Genomic DNA, 14,552 nt, shown 5'->3' with positions numbered 1-14,552 from the left:
TTAATTAAACAATTAACTAATACAGTTTGAAACGCTAAGTTAGTATTAGTAAATGGTTAATAATATTAAATTAATTTGGCCATTCTGTAGGCGAAAAAAAGTCCATATATTTAAATTTAGTGGTCCATTAGTGTGAGTTTAATTTACCATACGCCAACGTACACTATGCAGGTTTAGTGTATGTTGATACAATAAGTATATTAGTACAAAACCACATATTAGATATGTACTTCTTTTTTACATCATTAGATTATGTACTTTGATGAGTGTATTTGATCATTAATATCCTATTAACTTTATTATGAAGAAATGTTAACTTTATAATTATCATCATAGAGTTTTTGTCCTTCACGAAATGTTTGTCCGAATCACTAAATTTACTTGCCAAACCTTTTCCCTCAAACTATATAACTTGGACCATATGTAGAGGGACAAAAAGCTACAAACTTAATTACAGAAAATTGCTGAATGAATGAATTAGTCAATTAACTTTTCGTATAGACTTTATCAAAAACCAAAAAAGAAAAGACTAAGTTAGAGAATTCTTCTTTTTAAGTTTTTTTTTTTTGGTTAGGTTAGATAATTCTTAGTCACAATATTCCACGTAAACAAACTAATGAAACACTATAAATACAAAGCCTCACCTCCAATATAACTCACACTACTCTTGATTTCTCCAATTACAACCATCCAAATCTTATTTAGCATCTTTGACAACATGGCTTCAAAGTACATGACGGCAATGATGGCTCTCTACCTTACCTTCAACCTCGTCTTGTTGGGATTCACTTCAGCCCAACCCACTTCCGCACCTGTGTGTCCCCTTAACCCCACCGACGCCGGGATTTGTCAAAACGTACTTGGTCTCATCCCCCTCAACACCCGAAATGTGGCTCCATGTTGTACTGTCTTAGCTAGGCTTGATACTCCTCTTGCTGCTGTATGTGCATGCCAAGCCGTAAGACTCAATGTTAATGTTCTCGGCATCAATCTCAACGTCAACCTCACTTTGAGAGTTACTGAGATCCTCGGTCTCTGTGGTTTGCCAGTACAAACTGGTTTCCTCTGCCTTTAATAAGTAAACAACATGCAGAACTAATCTTATATATACTTTGTATTAAGGTCACTAAAATAAGCAGACACGTTCCGTAATATATCGGTTCATGGTGCAACTATATATGTGTAATGTGTTATTAATAAAAAGAACTAATTTTTTTTTTATCTTATTTATGATTAATTTGAAAAAAAAAAAAAAGGAAATATGGATATGTTGTTTCACTTTTTCGGCTGATCCATTACTATATACTGTATTTTTTTTTTGGACAAACTACTATATACTGTATATGTTCTTCAAGTTTGCTTGAACTAAACGCCAATACAAACAAACGCCACTGTGACAACCAAACGTGCAAAATTAAGAACCTAGCTAGTCCCGGAGAAATACATTGGTGATAAGATAGGTAGAAAAGAATAAAAATGACACTCATATATATTTCCACTAGCTAGTTCGTCTTTAATTTAGATCATTTCTGATTGGAAATATCAATGAAATATTCACTTGGAACTTTTTTTTCTAGAGATTGCTTTCGCAGATTGAATGTAACTATATAAGAAACAGAATACTTCACAGACTCAGAGTTTTGTAATCAGAGTTGTAGCTATAAATGCGCGACAGAGGGTTTAGAGAGAGTTATGGACGTGAATCACGTGATTGAGAGAGTTGAATCCGTTTAGGGAAGCTGTAGTGTAGGGATCGCGATTAAGCCTTTTGTCGTGCATTAATGCTTCAGTTTGATGTGTTTCGTACTTTAATTAGTACTTCAATATTAAGTTTTCATGACGGATGGTGAATTTTAATTCAACAAAACTCAGTCCTCAAATGTAATGTACAGTGTTTTTGTAGGTGTATTAGTACTTTGCATGTAGCTTGAGTTGTCAAACTCAGTTAAAAAGGGAGAGATAATAAAAGCATGTAGAATTTTATACAGACTGCTCGAACATGAAACTGAATTTGATCAAATCAAACCTAGAAATATATTTTGGTTTTCAATCACAATCAGTTTTACAAAAAGATGATATTGTTCTTCATCAATATAGTATAGGTTCGAGAGATAATTAATTATTTGCATCTTAAAACGAACCAAAAAAAAAAAAAAAAGAATTTATCTACACCCAAACCAAATTTTAGCCGAACCTAGTGTTTTTTGGTTCTATAACAATTGTACCATGAGCCAAAAAGAATGAACAGCTAATTAAGAATTAAAACTAAACTAAACAGAAATGTAAATTAACTTACACGAATCGACAGTCAACTCAATTCTATTGCAAATTTATGACTGATTAGGCAAGTTATGAAGTTAAGGGTTAACGTACGTTGGAGGGACATTATTCATTAATTACACTGTGCCAAATCTTTATTTCGTAGACTGTTAGATTACCTTGGCTGCCAAATCTCTATTGACAGAAGAATATTGGTTTTATTATTACATACAGTAAATAGATTAACGTACATATATACATGACACATGTATATTACAAATTAAGTGCGCGGCAATTAGGTCAATGTAAAATTAACTAAAAATAATAAAACAAAAAACACTATAAATACATGCAAACCCTCACCTCCCAAAATAACTCAACACTCCTATCCTAAAAACCAAAAGCAAAAGAAGAGCTTAATCAGTCTTTTCAAACACAATGGCTTCAACAAACATGATGAAAAAGACGATAGCTCTCGTCCTCACCATCAACCTCGTCTTCTTTGGCTTCACCGTGGCACAAGCTCCACCACCTCAAGCTCTGACGTGTCCCAGAGACATCCAAGCTTGTGTCGACGTGCTTGGCCTCAGCGTGTTCCTCAATGCTGAAAGAGTGAGGCAGTGCTGCACTCTCGTGGCTGGGCTTGACGCCGGTGTGGCCTCTGTGTGCCTCTGCAATGCCGTTAGAGTCAATATCCTCAATTTATTGTTCGTCAGTGTAAGACTTGGTCGGCTTCTTGATTTATGCCGTATCAATCCCCCAACTGGTTTCACATGCGCTTAATCCTCTCATAAGACTATATAAGAAAACCATATTATCGTATAATAATGCTACAAGTATATATGTTTCTCTAATAAATTATATGTGTGTTTAGCATCATGATCTATGTTGTTGTTGAAATAAAGTGAAAACTTTTGTACTGTTTTCACATGTTCGTAGTTGTGTTCTTCAAGTTAAAGTTACATGTGTTGTATCTCTTATTTCGGCTAATAAAAAAACATAAATTACACTATGTTTAATTGCTCTATTTTTTTTTGTTTTTTGTTTTTTTTGGTCATCTCTTCAAGTTTCATATACGATTGGGATATCAAGCTAGCTCAAAACCGGATGGACTGACTGTGTTTTGATTCTATGTCCAAGTTTAGAGGGGCTACTTAATTAATTTGGAAAGGTTGAGGATCGATCATATATAATCACTTGGTGTGCAATGGTTAGGGTTTGTCCAAATGCATATCGTAAAAACTAAAAAGTTTGTCTGAACTGAATCCAGGCGGCCGGATATATAATACCTTCATTGTTTTTTCCAAGTTACATTCATTAACAACAACAACAACGACAACAAAAAGATAATATAACTGTGCTCCGATTGTAACAAAATTGTAGAATACTCCGATTCACAATTTACTGCCAATTGCAATTGTCATATCCAAACCGAACTGTTACTTGTATTCCAAAACTACTCCAAACAAAAAAATGATATTCAAAAATTTGGAATTTCAATTTTTAGGTTTGGATTAGCTATTTTAGATTTATGGTATAGATTTTAGAGGGTGAGGCTTAGTGTTTAAGATTTAGGGTTTAGTTTTCAAAGTCGAAAATTTAATTTTAGTTTTTTGGTATTTTTGACAAACCGAAACTTACGTGGCATTTTTATCAAAATACAAGCGTGACATTTTAGAGAATTATCATTTCTTGTTTTCAACGTTTTTCATCTTCATAGTAAACTATATTAGGTGTCTGTATAGGATTCGCCAAGCCTGCTTGCCTAACATTGCAACGTTGAAATTTTCTCGAAAATCTAATACACTTTCTTTTTGGTACGTAGTCCCAGTTCGTTTATTGGGCGTTAACCGGATCTTTTGCTCCACCAGTATTCTTCCAATACACGTTATATTTTTTTTGTTTGCATGTTACCATCGGTAATTTAAAATTATTCATGGTGCGAACAAGTAATGCAAGAGCCAATATTTTAAGTCAAGACTCCTTCCCAGCATCAGAGAGGAACGACCGTATTGGACCAGCCTTGTGTGTATTGTTTCACCTTATATTATCCACTAATAATATACAGAAGGGGACTTAGGGAAAAGCTAATTACACATTAGTCCCTAAACACATATTTACATATATATCTTATACTATAAATACAAACCCTCTCCCTATACTTAATAATATAAGAAGAAGCAGAAAGCTTAAGTAGCGTTTTCAAAACATGATGAAAAAGAAGATAGCTCTCGTCCTCATCACTATCAACCTCGTCTTCTTTGGCCTCACCGTAGCCCAAAATCAAATTCTACCATATCCATATCCAGGTCAGTCGTCGTGTCCAAGAGACATCCAAGCTTGTGTTGACATGCTTGGAGCCTATGCGATCATCAGTCCTGAAACACTAAGCCAATGCTGCCCTCTCTTGCAGGCTAGGCTTGACGCCTCTCTGGCCTCTGTGTGCATCTGCAATACCCGTAGAATCCCAATCCGCGAGATATTGTACTACATTCAAAGAGTTAATAGGATTTTCTATATCTGCCGTATCCTTCCCCCACCTGGTTTCATCTGCCGCTTTCTCCTCACATCAAACTAAATAACAAAACCGCTTACGTATTATCTGATAATAAAAGTGCAAGTATGTTTCTCTAATAAGTGTTTAGTATGATCCATGTTGTTGTTGAAATAAAGTGAAAAACAGTCGAACTTACTGTTTTCACATGTTCGTAATTGTGTTATTGAAGTTTAAAATTTTCCATTTGTTGTGTCTCTTATTTCAGATGGAATAATAAAATGTACACTTTACCTTTTCTATGTTTTAATTGTTCTATTTTTGTTATTTCGTGAATTTTCAAATTCCATTGCGATGTCAAGTTCTAACTAGGACTGATTAAACAAAAAAAAAATATGATCAAATTAATTAAAACCAGACTAAGAGTTAGTGGAACCGGATATATATTTGGTTCTATGGGGTAAGCAATTACCCCGAACCAAACATAAAATGAACAACAAAGCTATATATTAACTAATCAGGATTAAACTAAATGATACTGAAATATTCATCCATAAAAAAAATTGTTCATCCATAAAAAAATGTATATATATCTTTGTAGCTAGAAATCTATTAAATAAATTAAATACCAACAAAATTGTTACAGTAGTCGTCTAATAGAAACTTTGGAATTTGGATAGGATTGAAAATGTGTTAATATCACTAAAAAGAATTGATAATACGATCTATACATGATAGTCAATTATATTGCAAATTTATGACCGATTTAAGTAAGTTATAGTTTGAGGAGTCTGACTTTAACTGAGACGAAGTTTTTACATGCACTTAGTTTAATCGCCAAACCTTTATTTTTTCGTAGAATCTCTATTGTAATAAAGGCTATGGCCGATATGTTAAAGTAATACAAAATAGTGTGTCAAGCAAGAAAAACAACTGTGTTAAGAGTTTTGTATTGTTTTAGGGCTTGACAATATGTTCCTTGCGTGCCAAACCTCTTCTCTAGATGAGGTTTAGATATCTTGAAAATTAGAGCTAATGCAACTTGTGCTACTTGCAAGACCATAAGTTACATTTTTTATTATTGTTAGTAATTTAGTTTTTTCTTTATGGTTAAAATGCGAAACCATACAACCAAGAGACTCGGTTAACTAGAGATATAAACCCTTTATCACTATTTTTCAGTTGACTATTTTTAATAAGACGTTAGAGAAATCTTAAACCACGCATATCCAACCTTGTAAAAGACTATAAATACAAGCCCTCACCTCCCAAACTAATCACTCAACACTCACAAAGAAGCTTTCTTAGCATTTTCAAAACATGGCTTCAAAGAAGATGATGAAAAACACCATAGCTCTCTTCCTCACCATCAACCTCATTTCCCTTGGCTTCACAAAGGCCCAAGCTCCACCACCTCAACCAGTGTGTCCTAGAACCCCAGTCCAGTTACAAGCTTGCATCAACCTGATTCGTTTCGCCCTAATCCTCAACACTCAAACAGTGAGGCCATGCTGCACTGTACTGGCTGGGCTTGACGTCTCTGTGGCATCTGCTTGCATCTGCAATTCCATTACAATCACAGTCCTCAATTTCTTGAGGATCAACCTGAGACTTAATCAGGCTCTTAGACTCTGCAATTTTACTCCTCCAGCTGGTTTCAGCTGCACTTAATCCTCTCATAAGACTATATATAAGCAGACAAGTTCCGTAATATCGGATCAATAACTAATGGTGCAAAGTATGTTTTTCTAATGTATGTTGTTGAAATAAAGTGAAAACACTCGTGTAATGTTTTCACACGTTCGTTTTGATGTTCTTCAACTTAGATTTCAGTATGTTTGTTGTATCTGTTGTTTCCAATGAAAAGGTAAAATAAACTTTATCTTTCTATGTTTATTCTTTCTTCTTTTGGTAATTTCATAAGGTTTTAGCCATCCCAATTTAGAAAAGAAGATTCTAACGAACGGTTCCTGCGAGCATAAACGTCTTGTAAATAATGGTTCGAACCAGCTCAGGTCCACCCCAAGCCGTCTCGAGCTCTTTCACGACATTATCCGATAACAAGTCTACTCCTTTTTCCTTGGCAGCACCAACGGCAGACCACGACTTCAGCATCCGCAAGAATCCTTCAAACGACACCGTTTTCTTCATCTCCAGCTCAATGGGCTTTCCCTCTGAGCCCAGGCCCACGCTCTCAAACGGAAACGGTAGCGTTTTGTATCCTCCCAAAAAATAATCACTCTCCGGAAATTTACAATACGGCAGCGTTTCAGCGTTGAACCGAGCTATGACAGAGTCGAACTCGGGACTCACCACCATGTCAGTGTTGTAGCTCCACACGGCGATGATTCCCCCTGGTTTACGAAGGAGACGATTCGCGATCGCGTAGAATCTGGGGAGATCAAACCAGTGTACGGCGGTAGCTACAGTTATCAGATCAACAGAGTTCTCACCTCCGATAAGATCCACCATCTCGTCCTCCGTCATCGACGACGGCGTATGGTGGTACGTTACTTTCGGATGCGGTTTCCCGAGATTCAGCATCGTCTCGCTCACATCAGTCGCGACGACTCTTTCGTAGTGCTCCGCGATCTAAAAGCACGAACAATACAAAATAAGTGAAAAACTTAGATCGGAAAATGTAAAACAAAAAGTATAGAAGAAAGAGAGGGAGGAGAAAAATACATACGCCGATGGCAGCTTGACCGTTTCCGGTTCCGGCGTCCCAGGCGAGATTGTGACGGTGAGAGAGTGCGGCGAGCTTGGAGTACCAATCGGTGGGATAAGTTGGGCGTGCGTCTAAGTAAATATCAGCTTGACTATCGTAAACTCCTGACATTTTTTATTTGCTTCTTCTTTCTCATTCTCATCTTCTTACTAATAGAGGAGGAGATGACAAGTTGCGAAGTCCAATTTTGCTATTTCCTCGTTGACGTTGACCGGTTTGTTTTTTGGTCAGCTAATTAGGTTTAAATCTATTTTTGGTTTACAGTAGTTTGTAAAAGAGGAGAGGAGTATGTGAAATATATATGAAGCAGTCCTTGCTTGGATTTATATTTATTGCTCATATTTTTTTTTAGTTAAATACAAATGGATTACAATGAACTTGTCCAAATGTATGACCAACCTACGCTTAATCTCAACTATTTAACGAGGGGAGACAGAGAATGAAAGTGGTAGAGAAAGAGAGAAGATGAGGACTTTGAGAAGATGAGGACTTTACAGTGGTCTAGGACTCAAAAGGAGGAGGACCCTATAGGAGATAAGGATAACCAAAGGCTTTCTGAATTCTGATCTTGATCTGTGCCCTCTTTTCATGGAGAGAGCTGAAATCAGAACTTTTGATCCATGGTCGAAATACGTATTCTGCTGTGTAAACATACTCCAATGCGGTCCGGATGGAGATCTTCTCTTAAGAAGATTCAATGAAAGAAACAAATTAATTAATCGGAAGATCGATGTTTTTGTTTTGAAATCACACTAGGCTTTGGTGGTTCAGGTTCTATTATAACATTCAATGAGTTATAGTACCTGGAATGAGATCAAGAAACTTTCTAAGCGGAATCCACTAGCTCTTCTGTGAACTCCCCAAAGATGTCGGGACAATCATCCCAATTTCGGTGACCTCGTGCTTCCCAATAACCGCCTGTGTACTTGAAGGTTTCGCTTTCTCCTTCTCTTTCAAACCATCTAGGTCTCCACCCGCTTTCCTGAAGTTGCCGCGACTGCAGAAAAACAAAGCAATTGTAATTCTTAGTACATAACTTCACCATTTAACGATACAGATTTTTGAATATGTAAAAGACTAACGACAGTAGTTCGAGGTAGAGATCAGCCTAAAGAGTTAAGAGCTGCAAAAATCTAGACAGATGCTTATTCTACTTTTTAGCCATCATGTTCTATGACAGCGAATCCAGAATCCATTGAGGGGTTTCATATGACAATTGCAAGTTCATGGACTAGTGAAATGCTAAGGTGACATACCATTCTTTGCCTTCTTTCTAACCGTTGTTTCTCTAAGTTCGCCTTCTCATATTCACCATTCTCAAGATGTCGTTGATCTGGTCTGAGCCTTGAATCTGTGGGAGGAAGAATCTCCTAAATGTATGATCCAATCAACAAAAGATCAGACAAGGCTATAGAAAACGATTAGGCATAGCATGCCTAATAAGAAACAGGATTCCATATACATAATATAATCAAGATCAATACATCTAAACACACCTGCAAACCAGGTGTTAGCTCATTCAGAGTAATGGCGAAAGAGGTTAAGTTGTATCTGGTAACATTAGGCGGTGGCCTGGTCCTTTTCCACAGTAACGAGGCATTTGATGCGGGATCACTAACTTTTGTCTTGCTGATTCCATCACCAGAAACATAGTAAAGGCTATCATCCCATTTACCAAATATTGTTGCTGCTTTTTGCCCAGCTACGTCTTCTACAAATCCGTTTACCTATGTGTATATTTTATCATGTGTTATTTCAAGCATTCGGCTGCCACATACATTAGAAATTCTAAGATTCATTATTTACATATACAGAGCATATCCCTGTGACTCACCTGGTGGGGATTTCTCTCAAGAATGGATTGTTCCTTAAACTTGAGTGTACAAGAATATTGACGGTTCCCACGAATTTGCATCACACCATGATGATCACAGTAGAGTTTACCTAGTATGATATTGTATATAGTTGATGTTACCTAAGAACAAAGGCAAGTAGAAATTTACTTCAATGACCACAGCAAAATCTGCAAAAGTGACTCAAAAGTAGTAGTGGATAAATACCTTGCTCCATTGAAATACTTCTCCATCATCAAATTCAAGAGTCAAAACTCCAACAGGTTCAACTTGAATCGATCTCCCCCAAAACTTTGACCTGAGGTTAGTGTCACCCCAAAACTTCCACCCTTTACCTTCACAGTGGCAGGCGATAACAGTTGGATGGTGACTGACCTATTATAACCAAAAGAATGATATTCCATAGTCTTGGGAAAGATTCTACCAATAACTTTCATCACATTCTAATTTTGAGTAAAAAAATTGTGACATACCTTCTCAGAGAAGAAACGGATCCCCTTTTCAGGGAAGTCTGCTTCATAGGTTTCCCCAAGCAAAGGATTAAATGGCTTACAGTGCCGGCCTTCAGTGGAAGCATATCCAGAGACCGCAAAAGCAGCAACATATAAGGCTCTTAGGAGACCATTTCCCTAATAATCCAACATGTCTTAAGTCAATTTAAGATTAAGAGAACACACAATATAACAACTACATAAGTATTAAGAGCCTTTACTGTCACTTACAGATTTTCCATATTCATATGCTCGGTCCAGAAGATACGAGTACTCCAAGTCTTCAAAACATTTTTGGAGGGATGATATTGGTTCATTGAAGTACACAGGGAGACAAACTCGGGTGAGATCCTTTCCAACATTGTCTTTGATCATAGACCAAAGACTGACACCTTTCTCTTTTTCAGCTGGATCAGGAAGTTTTGTTCTTCTCTTGATATTCGGGTATCCAGAATTAGATAGATTTGATCCAGAACCAACAGTAGGTTCATTAAAGTACTCCTTTGTGTCATGGAAGGAAGGCTCATCTTCCTCAGACACATCCTCAAACTCTTGTTTACCATCAGATGAAGCAGTTGTGCTGCATTCTAGAAACCAAACAGTGTCAAGCAAACACACAAAGGAAGCCTACGCAATTAAGCAAAATAGCTGAAATAATTCAATGCGTTACATAGAGATCACAAGAACAAATAAGGACATTGAGAAAACGAATCACATGAAGAGAAACAAAGCAACTGGTGCAGAGGAGGAGGAGGGATTAAGCGTTAAGAGTATGTACCACTATACTTTCCACGTCCTAGGCTTGGAAATTCATGCTTCCCTGATGCACCAGCTTCGAGATTAGCTGCCTGTACAGAAGATTACTCACATCATTCAGTAGCCAACCTGGCTAAAAAACAGTAACATGACTAGAGCTCTCACTCCAATTGCAAATACACCATGGTCCACACATACATTTAAGACAAGGATGGATGACACACGAACACGGTTTAGGCTTTTATTTAGATGTATCAAATACATAATTTCGTCAACACCATGGTCCACACATCCACATAAGAGATGGACAAAATAAATGAGAAACAGATACTCGACAGCAACTCATATTTGGCCAGAACTATTGCAATCCTTTCCCTGTGTACCAATAGTTTATACAAGGTGATATGATTATGACCTGTTTTAGGAGTTTTCAAGGAGACAACAGGGGACTCTTATTTAATTCTTGAACAATAATGCCAAATTACCCGCCCATCTCTCTCATGAGTTCAGAAAAAGAGATGAAAAACTATATTTACTTTGTCTTAGGAGTTCACTGTACTATGCAGTTGTAAAACTTTGTATATAGACTTAGAAAGCATCAGAAGAATCCTCTAGACTAAACGTATAAATAGCTAAACACTGTTCAAGTCAACAGCAAAGTGAAGACCAGTTCCATAGCTCAGCCACAACCAAGACCAAATATAGTTTTCACTAAATATATGGTTTGCAGGCTATGAGATATGCACAGGGGATTCACAAGAAAGAAAGAGCAGCATCACGATGACACAAACCAAACAGAAAAAGCAGTAAGGATTATAAACTTAAGTTTACCTCCAGCTGCCTCAATGCGTCAAGCAAATTCGTCCGTTCCTCATGTAGAAGTTTAACTTGTCCATGCAATTCAGAAAATTCTGAGAGCATGATCTGTTCGCACTCTGTTACAAGATTCTCATTCATTCCTTCTTCGTGCAACCGTTTCTTTAGCCTCTCAGTTGATATGGACAAATCCTTTGGTGAAATGAAGGAGAAATCCCCATTAAGTGACCGCAGAGGAAAGATGCATTTTGTAGATGCTAATGCTTGTAACCAAGCTGCTCTATCACTTATAGAATCAGTCCTCAGATGAAGAGTCTTGGTTGCTGTGAATATATAGAACTTTCTATCATCAGACTTGCTTTCTCTGAAAGAAGAAACCTGCTGGAAAAGAAACACATCATCAAGACCAGTAAGAGAACAAACAAACAAAAAAATAAAAACCCAGCAAGGACCATTCCAACCACAAAAGCAAAAGCAAAGAAAAAAGAAAGAAAGGTTGTGACCACACAAAAATTCATCAAACTAGAAAAAGACAACGCACCAGAAATCAGTTTCTGGATGAAAGATCTAAAGTTGCATCCTATAAAAAGCAAAAATGGACCCTAAAAACTTCAAAAGAAGGTATCCTCAACTTCGAAAAAAGTTTTGAAGATACAGATTTGGAACTAGGAACAAATCAAGCTGATGGGCCCATGAAGAATTACTTTAGGACTGGATAAGGCACGTTAGATCTATATACAAGAGGTTGAGAAAGACAAAAGTTTATTATCTGTAACCAAAAAAAAAAAAAAAAAAAGACTAAAGCTTATTATATGTCTGGATCATCTTTGGTGTATTTTAGGATTAGGCAAATGCAAATTTTGAAAGTTCAACAAAGAATATGCCTGTAAAAAAATACAGAACAATCAATCGTTTTCTCATTGTCGAGCATGTCAACACAATTCTTTTTATTTATAATTGGCGATACCCCACACCTCTATTATTTCCAACAAACTAATTCTACACACCAAACATGTCCAAAAACGCAAGAAAGAAAGAAAAAAAGAAAATACATTTATAATTGAATCCATACAGAATAAATCAGTATACAAGTAAGACCCCATTTCAGTAATCTATATAATAGATGTAGATAGCCTTCTTATAGTGTAAAGGAGAGAATTCCAAAGTAAAAGATGACAGTGGTAAAGGTTTAAAAGCCATTAAACTTACGTTGCCAACAAGACAAATCAAAGCAAGCACATGCAAAGGGGAGCACCAAAGAACAAAATTGTCAAAAGTGTCCAAAATTTCAAAAGACTTGGTTTTAGTTATGCAACTGGAAAAAGGTTCTTTAGTTGCAGTGAACCAAAAATTGACATATCTTATATAGCCTCTCTTTGGCTTTTTCTCCTCCCTCCCTCCCAAACAAAAAAAAAAAAAGAAGAGAAGAGAAGAGAATCCAAATTTTTTGACGGATGGCAAAGACCAATTAAAAAATGATGGAGAGGACCTATAAACACATACAAACACTAAGAAACCAAACTTGAGAAGAATGAAGGAGAAACAAAAAGAAAAAACAACAATGTGACCACTGAACAAAAACCCTAAACCTACAAAAACAAACCAGATTGTTGCAACCACCAAAAATATTTAAATTTTGAAAACCAAAACAAGGCACCTGTTGATGTGACCCACTAAGAGATTAAACAGCAAGTTCAAAGCTGGAAAACACCATCAATTAAGATTAATTTTAATACACACCAATACCAAATATTCAAAACTGAATCCCAAAAAAAAAAAAAATTGGTCAAGAGTCAAGGAAAAAAAAGTGGTGATGAATCTGATGATGATGAAAGGTCATACGACACACACATTTTAGGGTTTATATTATTCACCAAGAACACGATGAACAATTCTATAAACCACTGGTTCTTTCCTCTAACTAAGAGTGATACAAAAAAAAGTTGTTTCATTTCCCCAAAAACCAAAAATCAAAATCTGGAGTCACAATTTTTTTTCCTTTTTATAAATGATGAATCAAACAAGAACAGAAATCAATAAAATCATTAACAAAAACAAATAATCTCAGGTGTATTTTTTTTTTTCATTTCAAAAATCAAAAAAAAAATAAACAAATCAAATTTTTTGAGTTTTTTTTTTTTTTTTTTTTGTGTGATTGTTCTTACCTTGAGATGAACAATGCCGACGGTTTTGGGTTGTTTCCGGCGACCACTACAACTATCCATCCTAGAGAGACGATCGGCGGAGATATCTCCGATTAACCTCACATCATCCGAAGACGGAGACAGATGATTCAAATTCTCCGGCCGCCGGATCTTAGAGTAAGATAAGATTCCGTTACGGAGGAGGAACCATCTAGATCTCCATCCTTTACCAAAGTTAGTCCACTTATACAAGATCCCAGCCACCGTCTCAGCCTCCGATCCAATCGATGCCACTCTCGATCCACCACCTGTCAACAACGATTTCGCCGGTAAACTCCTCGACCTAGTCAAAGCCGTCGTCGCCATCGTCGTCGGCTCTTCCGGTGACTGGTTATGATCCCCGTGTGGACTCTCTAGAGTGATACAGCAAAGCGGATGCAACTCCTTCACCCGCATTTTTTTTTCCTAATCTCTCCTCCGCCGCCGTGGGATTTAGCTATAAAAAGCTCAGATCATTAAACGACGGAGAGGCACATTCATATTTGAATCTGAAACAGTGATGATGGCAGATCGAAGCATGCAGATTTGGGGATAGAATCGAAGTTTGAAGAAGGAGAAGAAAGAAGAAGAAGACGAAGAATAAAAGAACCTGAGAGCTCTGAAACTGAGATTTCTCAGAGAAGAGAAGAGAGAGAGAGAGAGAGAGAGAGAGAGAGGTTGCTTAAATGAGAGACTGCGTAAGCTTGAAACCCAATTATAAAGGCTTTATGTAAATTAAAACTTATATATACATTGTATGTGTAATGTGTTATATTATATAGTTGTGTGTGTGTATATGTATGTATATGTGTGATGGTGAATCAGAAAGAGGTTGGGAGCGAAGTTGGAAAAATTTAAGACGATGGCTTTTTATTGTAATTTTGTAATGTTTAAGAGGTTATATAAGGGAATATAATATCGTGATTTTTATTTATTTTATCCTTAATTTAGAATACTCTAACAAAGGAGGAT

The 14,552-nt window shown here is 36.5% G+C and overlaps 5 protein-coding genes across 7 annotated transcripts; 3 read left to right on the top strand and 2 right to left on the bottom strand.

Moving 5' to 3' along the window:
- Positions 1 to 682: 682 nt before the first annotated feature.
- LOC17878525 (putative lipid-binding protein AIR1) lies at positions 683 to 1,221 on the top strand. The gene has a single exon (XM_006285169.2). The coding sequence runs from the start codon at positions 719 to 721 to the stop codon at positions 1,073 to 1,075; it is 357 nt and encodes a 118-aa protein (XP_006285231.1). The 5' UTR covers positions 683 to 718; the 3' UTR covers positions 1,076 to 1,221.
- Positions 1,222 to 2,642: 1,421 nt separating this feature from the next.
- On the top strand, positions 2,643 to 3,271 carry LOC17880613 (putative lipid-binding protein AIR1B). The gene has a single exon (XM_006284728.2). The coding sequence runs from the start codon at positions 2,698 to 2,700 to the stop codon at positions 3,040 to 3,042; it is 345 nt and encodes a 114-aa protein (XP_006284790.1). The 5' UTR covers positions 2,643 to 2,697; the 3' UTR covers positions 3,043 to 3,271.
- Positions 3,272 to 5,976: 2,705 nt separating this feature from the next.
- LOC17877650 (putative lipid-binding protein AIR1B) lies at positions 5,977 to 6,647 on the top strand. Its single transcript, XM_006282448.2, has one exon. The coding sequence runs from the start codon at positions 6,074 to 6,076 to the stop codon at positions 6,422 to 6,424; it is 351 nt and encodes a 116-aa protein (XP_006282510.1). The 5' UTR covers positions 5,977 to 6,073; the 3' UTR covers positions 6,425 to 6,647.
- On the bottom strand, positions 6,622 to 7,697 carry LOC17879470 (putative methyltransferase DDB_G0268948). Its single transcript, XM_006285929.2, has 2 exons — positions 7,443 to 7,697; positions 6,622 to 7,345 (listed from the first exon to the last, which is right to left on the bottom strand). The coding sequence occupies exons 1-2, from the start codon at positions 7,590 to 7,592 to the stop codon at positions 6,710 to 6,712; spliced, it is 786 nt and encodes a 261-aa protein (XP_006285991.1). The 5' UTR covers positions 7,593 to 7,697; the 3' UTR covers positions 6,622 to 6,709.
- An 84-nt stretch (positions 7,698 to 7,781) lies between these two features.
- LOC17877508 (oxysterol-binding protein-related protein 2A) lies at positions 7,782 to 14,284 on the bottom strand. Of its 3 annotated transcripts, none has more exons than XM_023777883.1 (11): positions 13,563 to 14,284; positions 11,413 to 11,778; positions 10,604 to 10,673; positions 10,057 to 10,412; positions 9,808 to 9,963; positions 9,542 to 9,709; positions 9,316 to 9,456; positions 8,978 to 9,208; positions 8,738 to 8,851; positions 8,285 to 8,478; positions 7,782 to 8,164 (listed from the first exon to the last, which is right to left on the bottom strand). In XM_023777883.1, the coding sequence occupies exons 1-10, from the start codon at positions 13,995 to 13,997 to the stop codon at positions 8,308 to 8,310; spliced, it is 2,208 nt and encodes a 735-aa protein (XP_023633651.1). In that variant the 5' UTR covers positions 13,998 to 14,284; the 3' UTR covers positions 7,782 to 8,164; positions 8,285 to 8,307. The 3 variants fall into 3 exon arrangements, with proteins under 3 accessions (XP_023633651.1, XP_023633650.1, XP_006286273.2); XM_023777882.1 differs by having other exon boundaries at positions 7,782 to 8,159; positions 13,563 to 14,282; XM_006286211.2 differs by having other exon boundaries at positions 7,782 to 8,159; positions 11,413 to 11,775; positions 13,563 to 14,281.
- Between the last annotated feature and the right edge of the window lie 268 nt (positions 14,285 to 14,552).

Source organism: Capsella rubella, unplaced genomic scaffold (assembly GCF_000375325.1).
Source record: "Capsella rubella cultivar Monte Gargano unplaced genomic scaffold, Caprub1_0 scaffold_7, whole genome shotgun sequence".
Lineage (NCBI taxonomy): Eukaryota > Viridiplantae > Streptophyta > Magnoliopsida > Brassicales > Brassicaceae > Capsella > Capsella rubella.
This window is presented reverse-complemented; position numbering and strand designations above follow the sequence as displayed.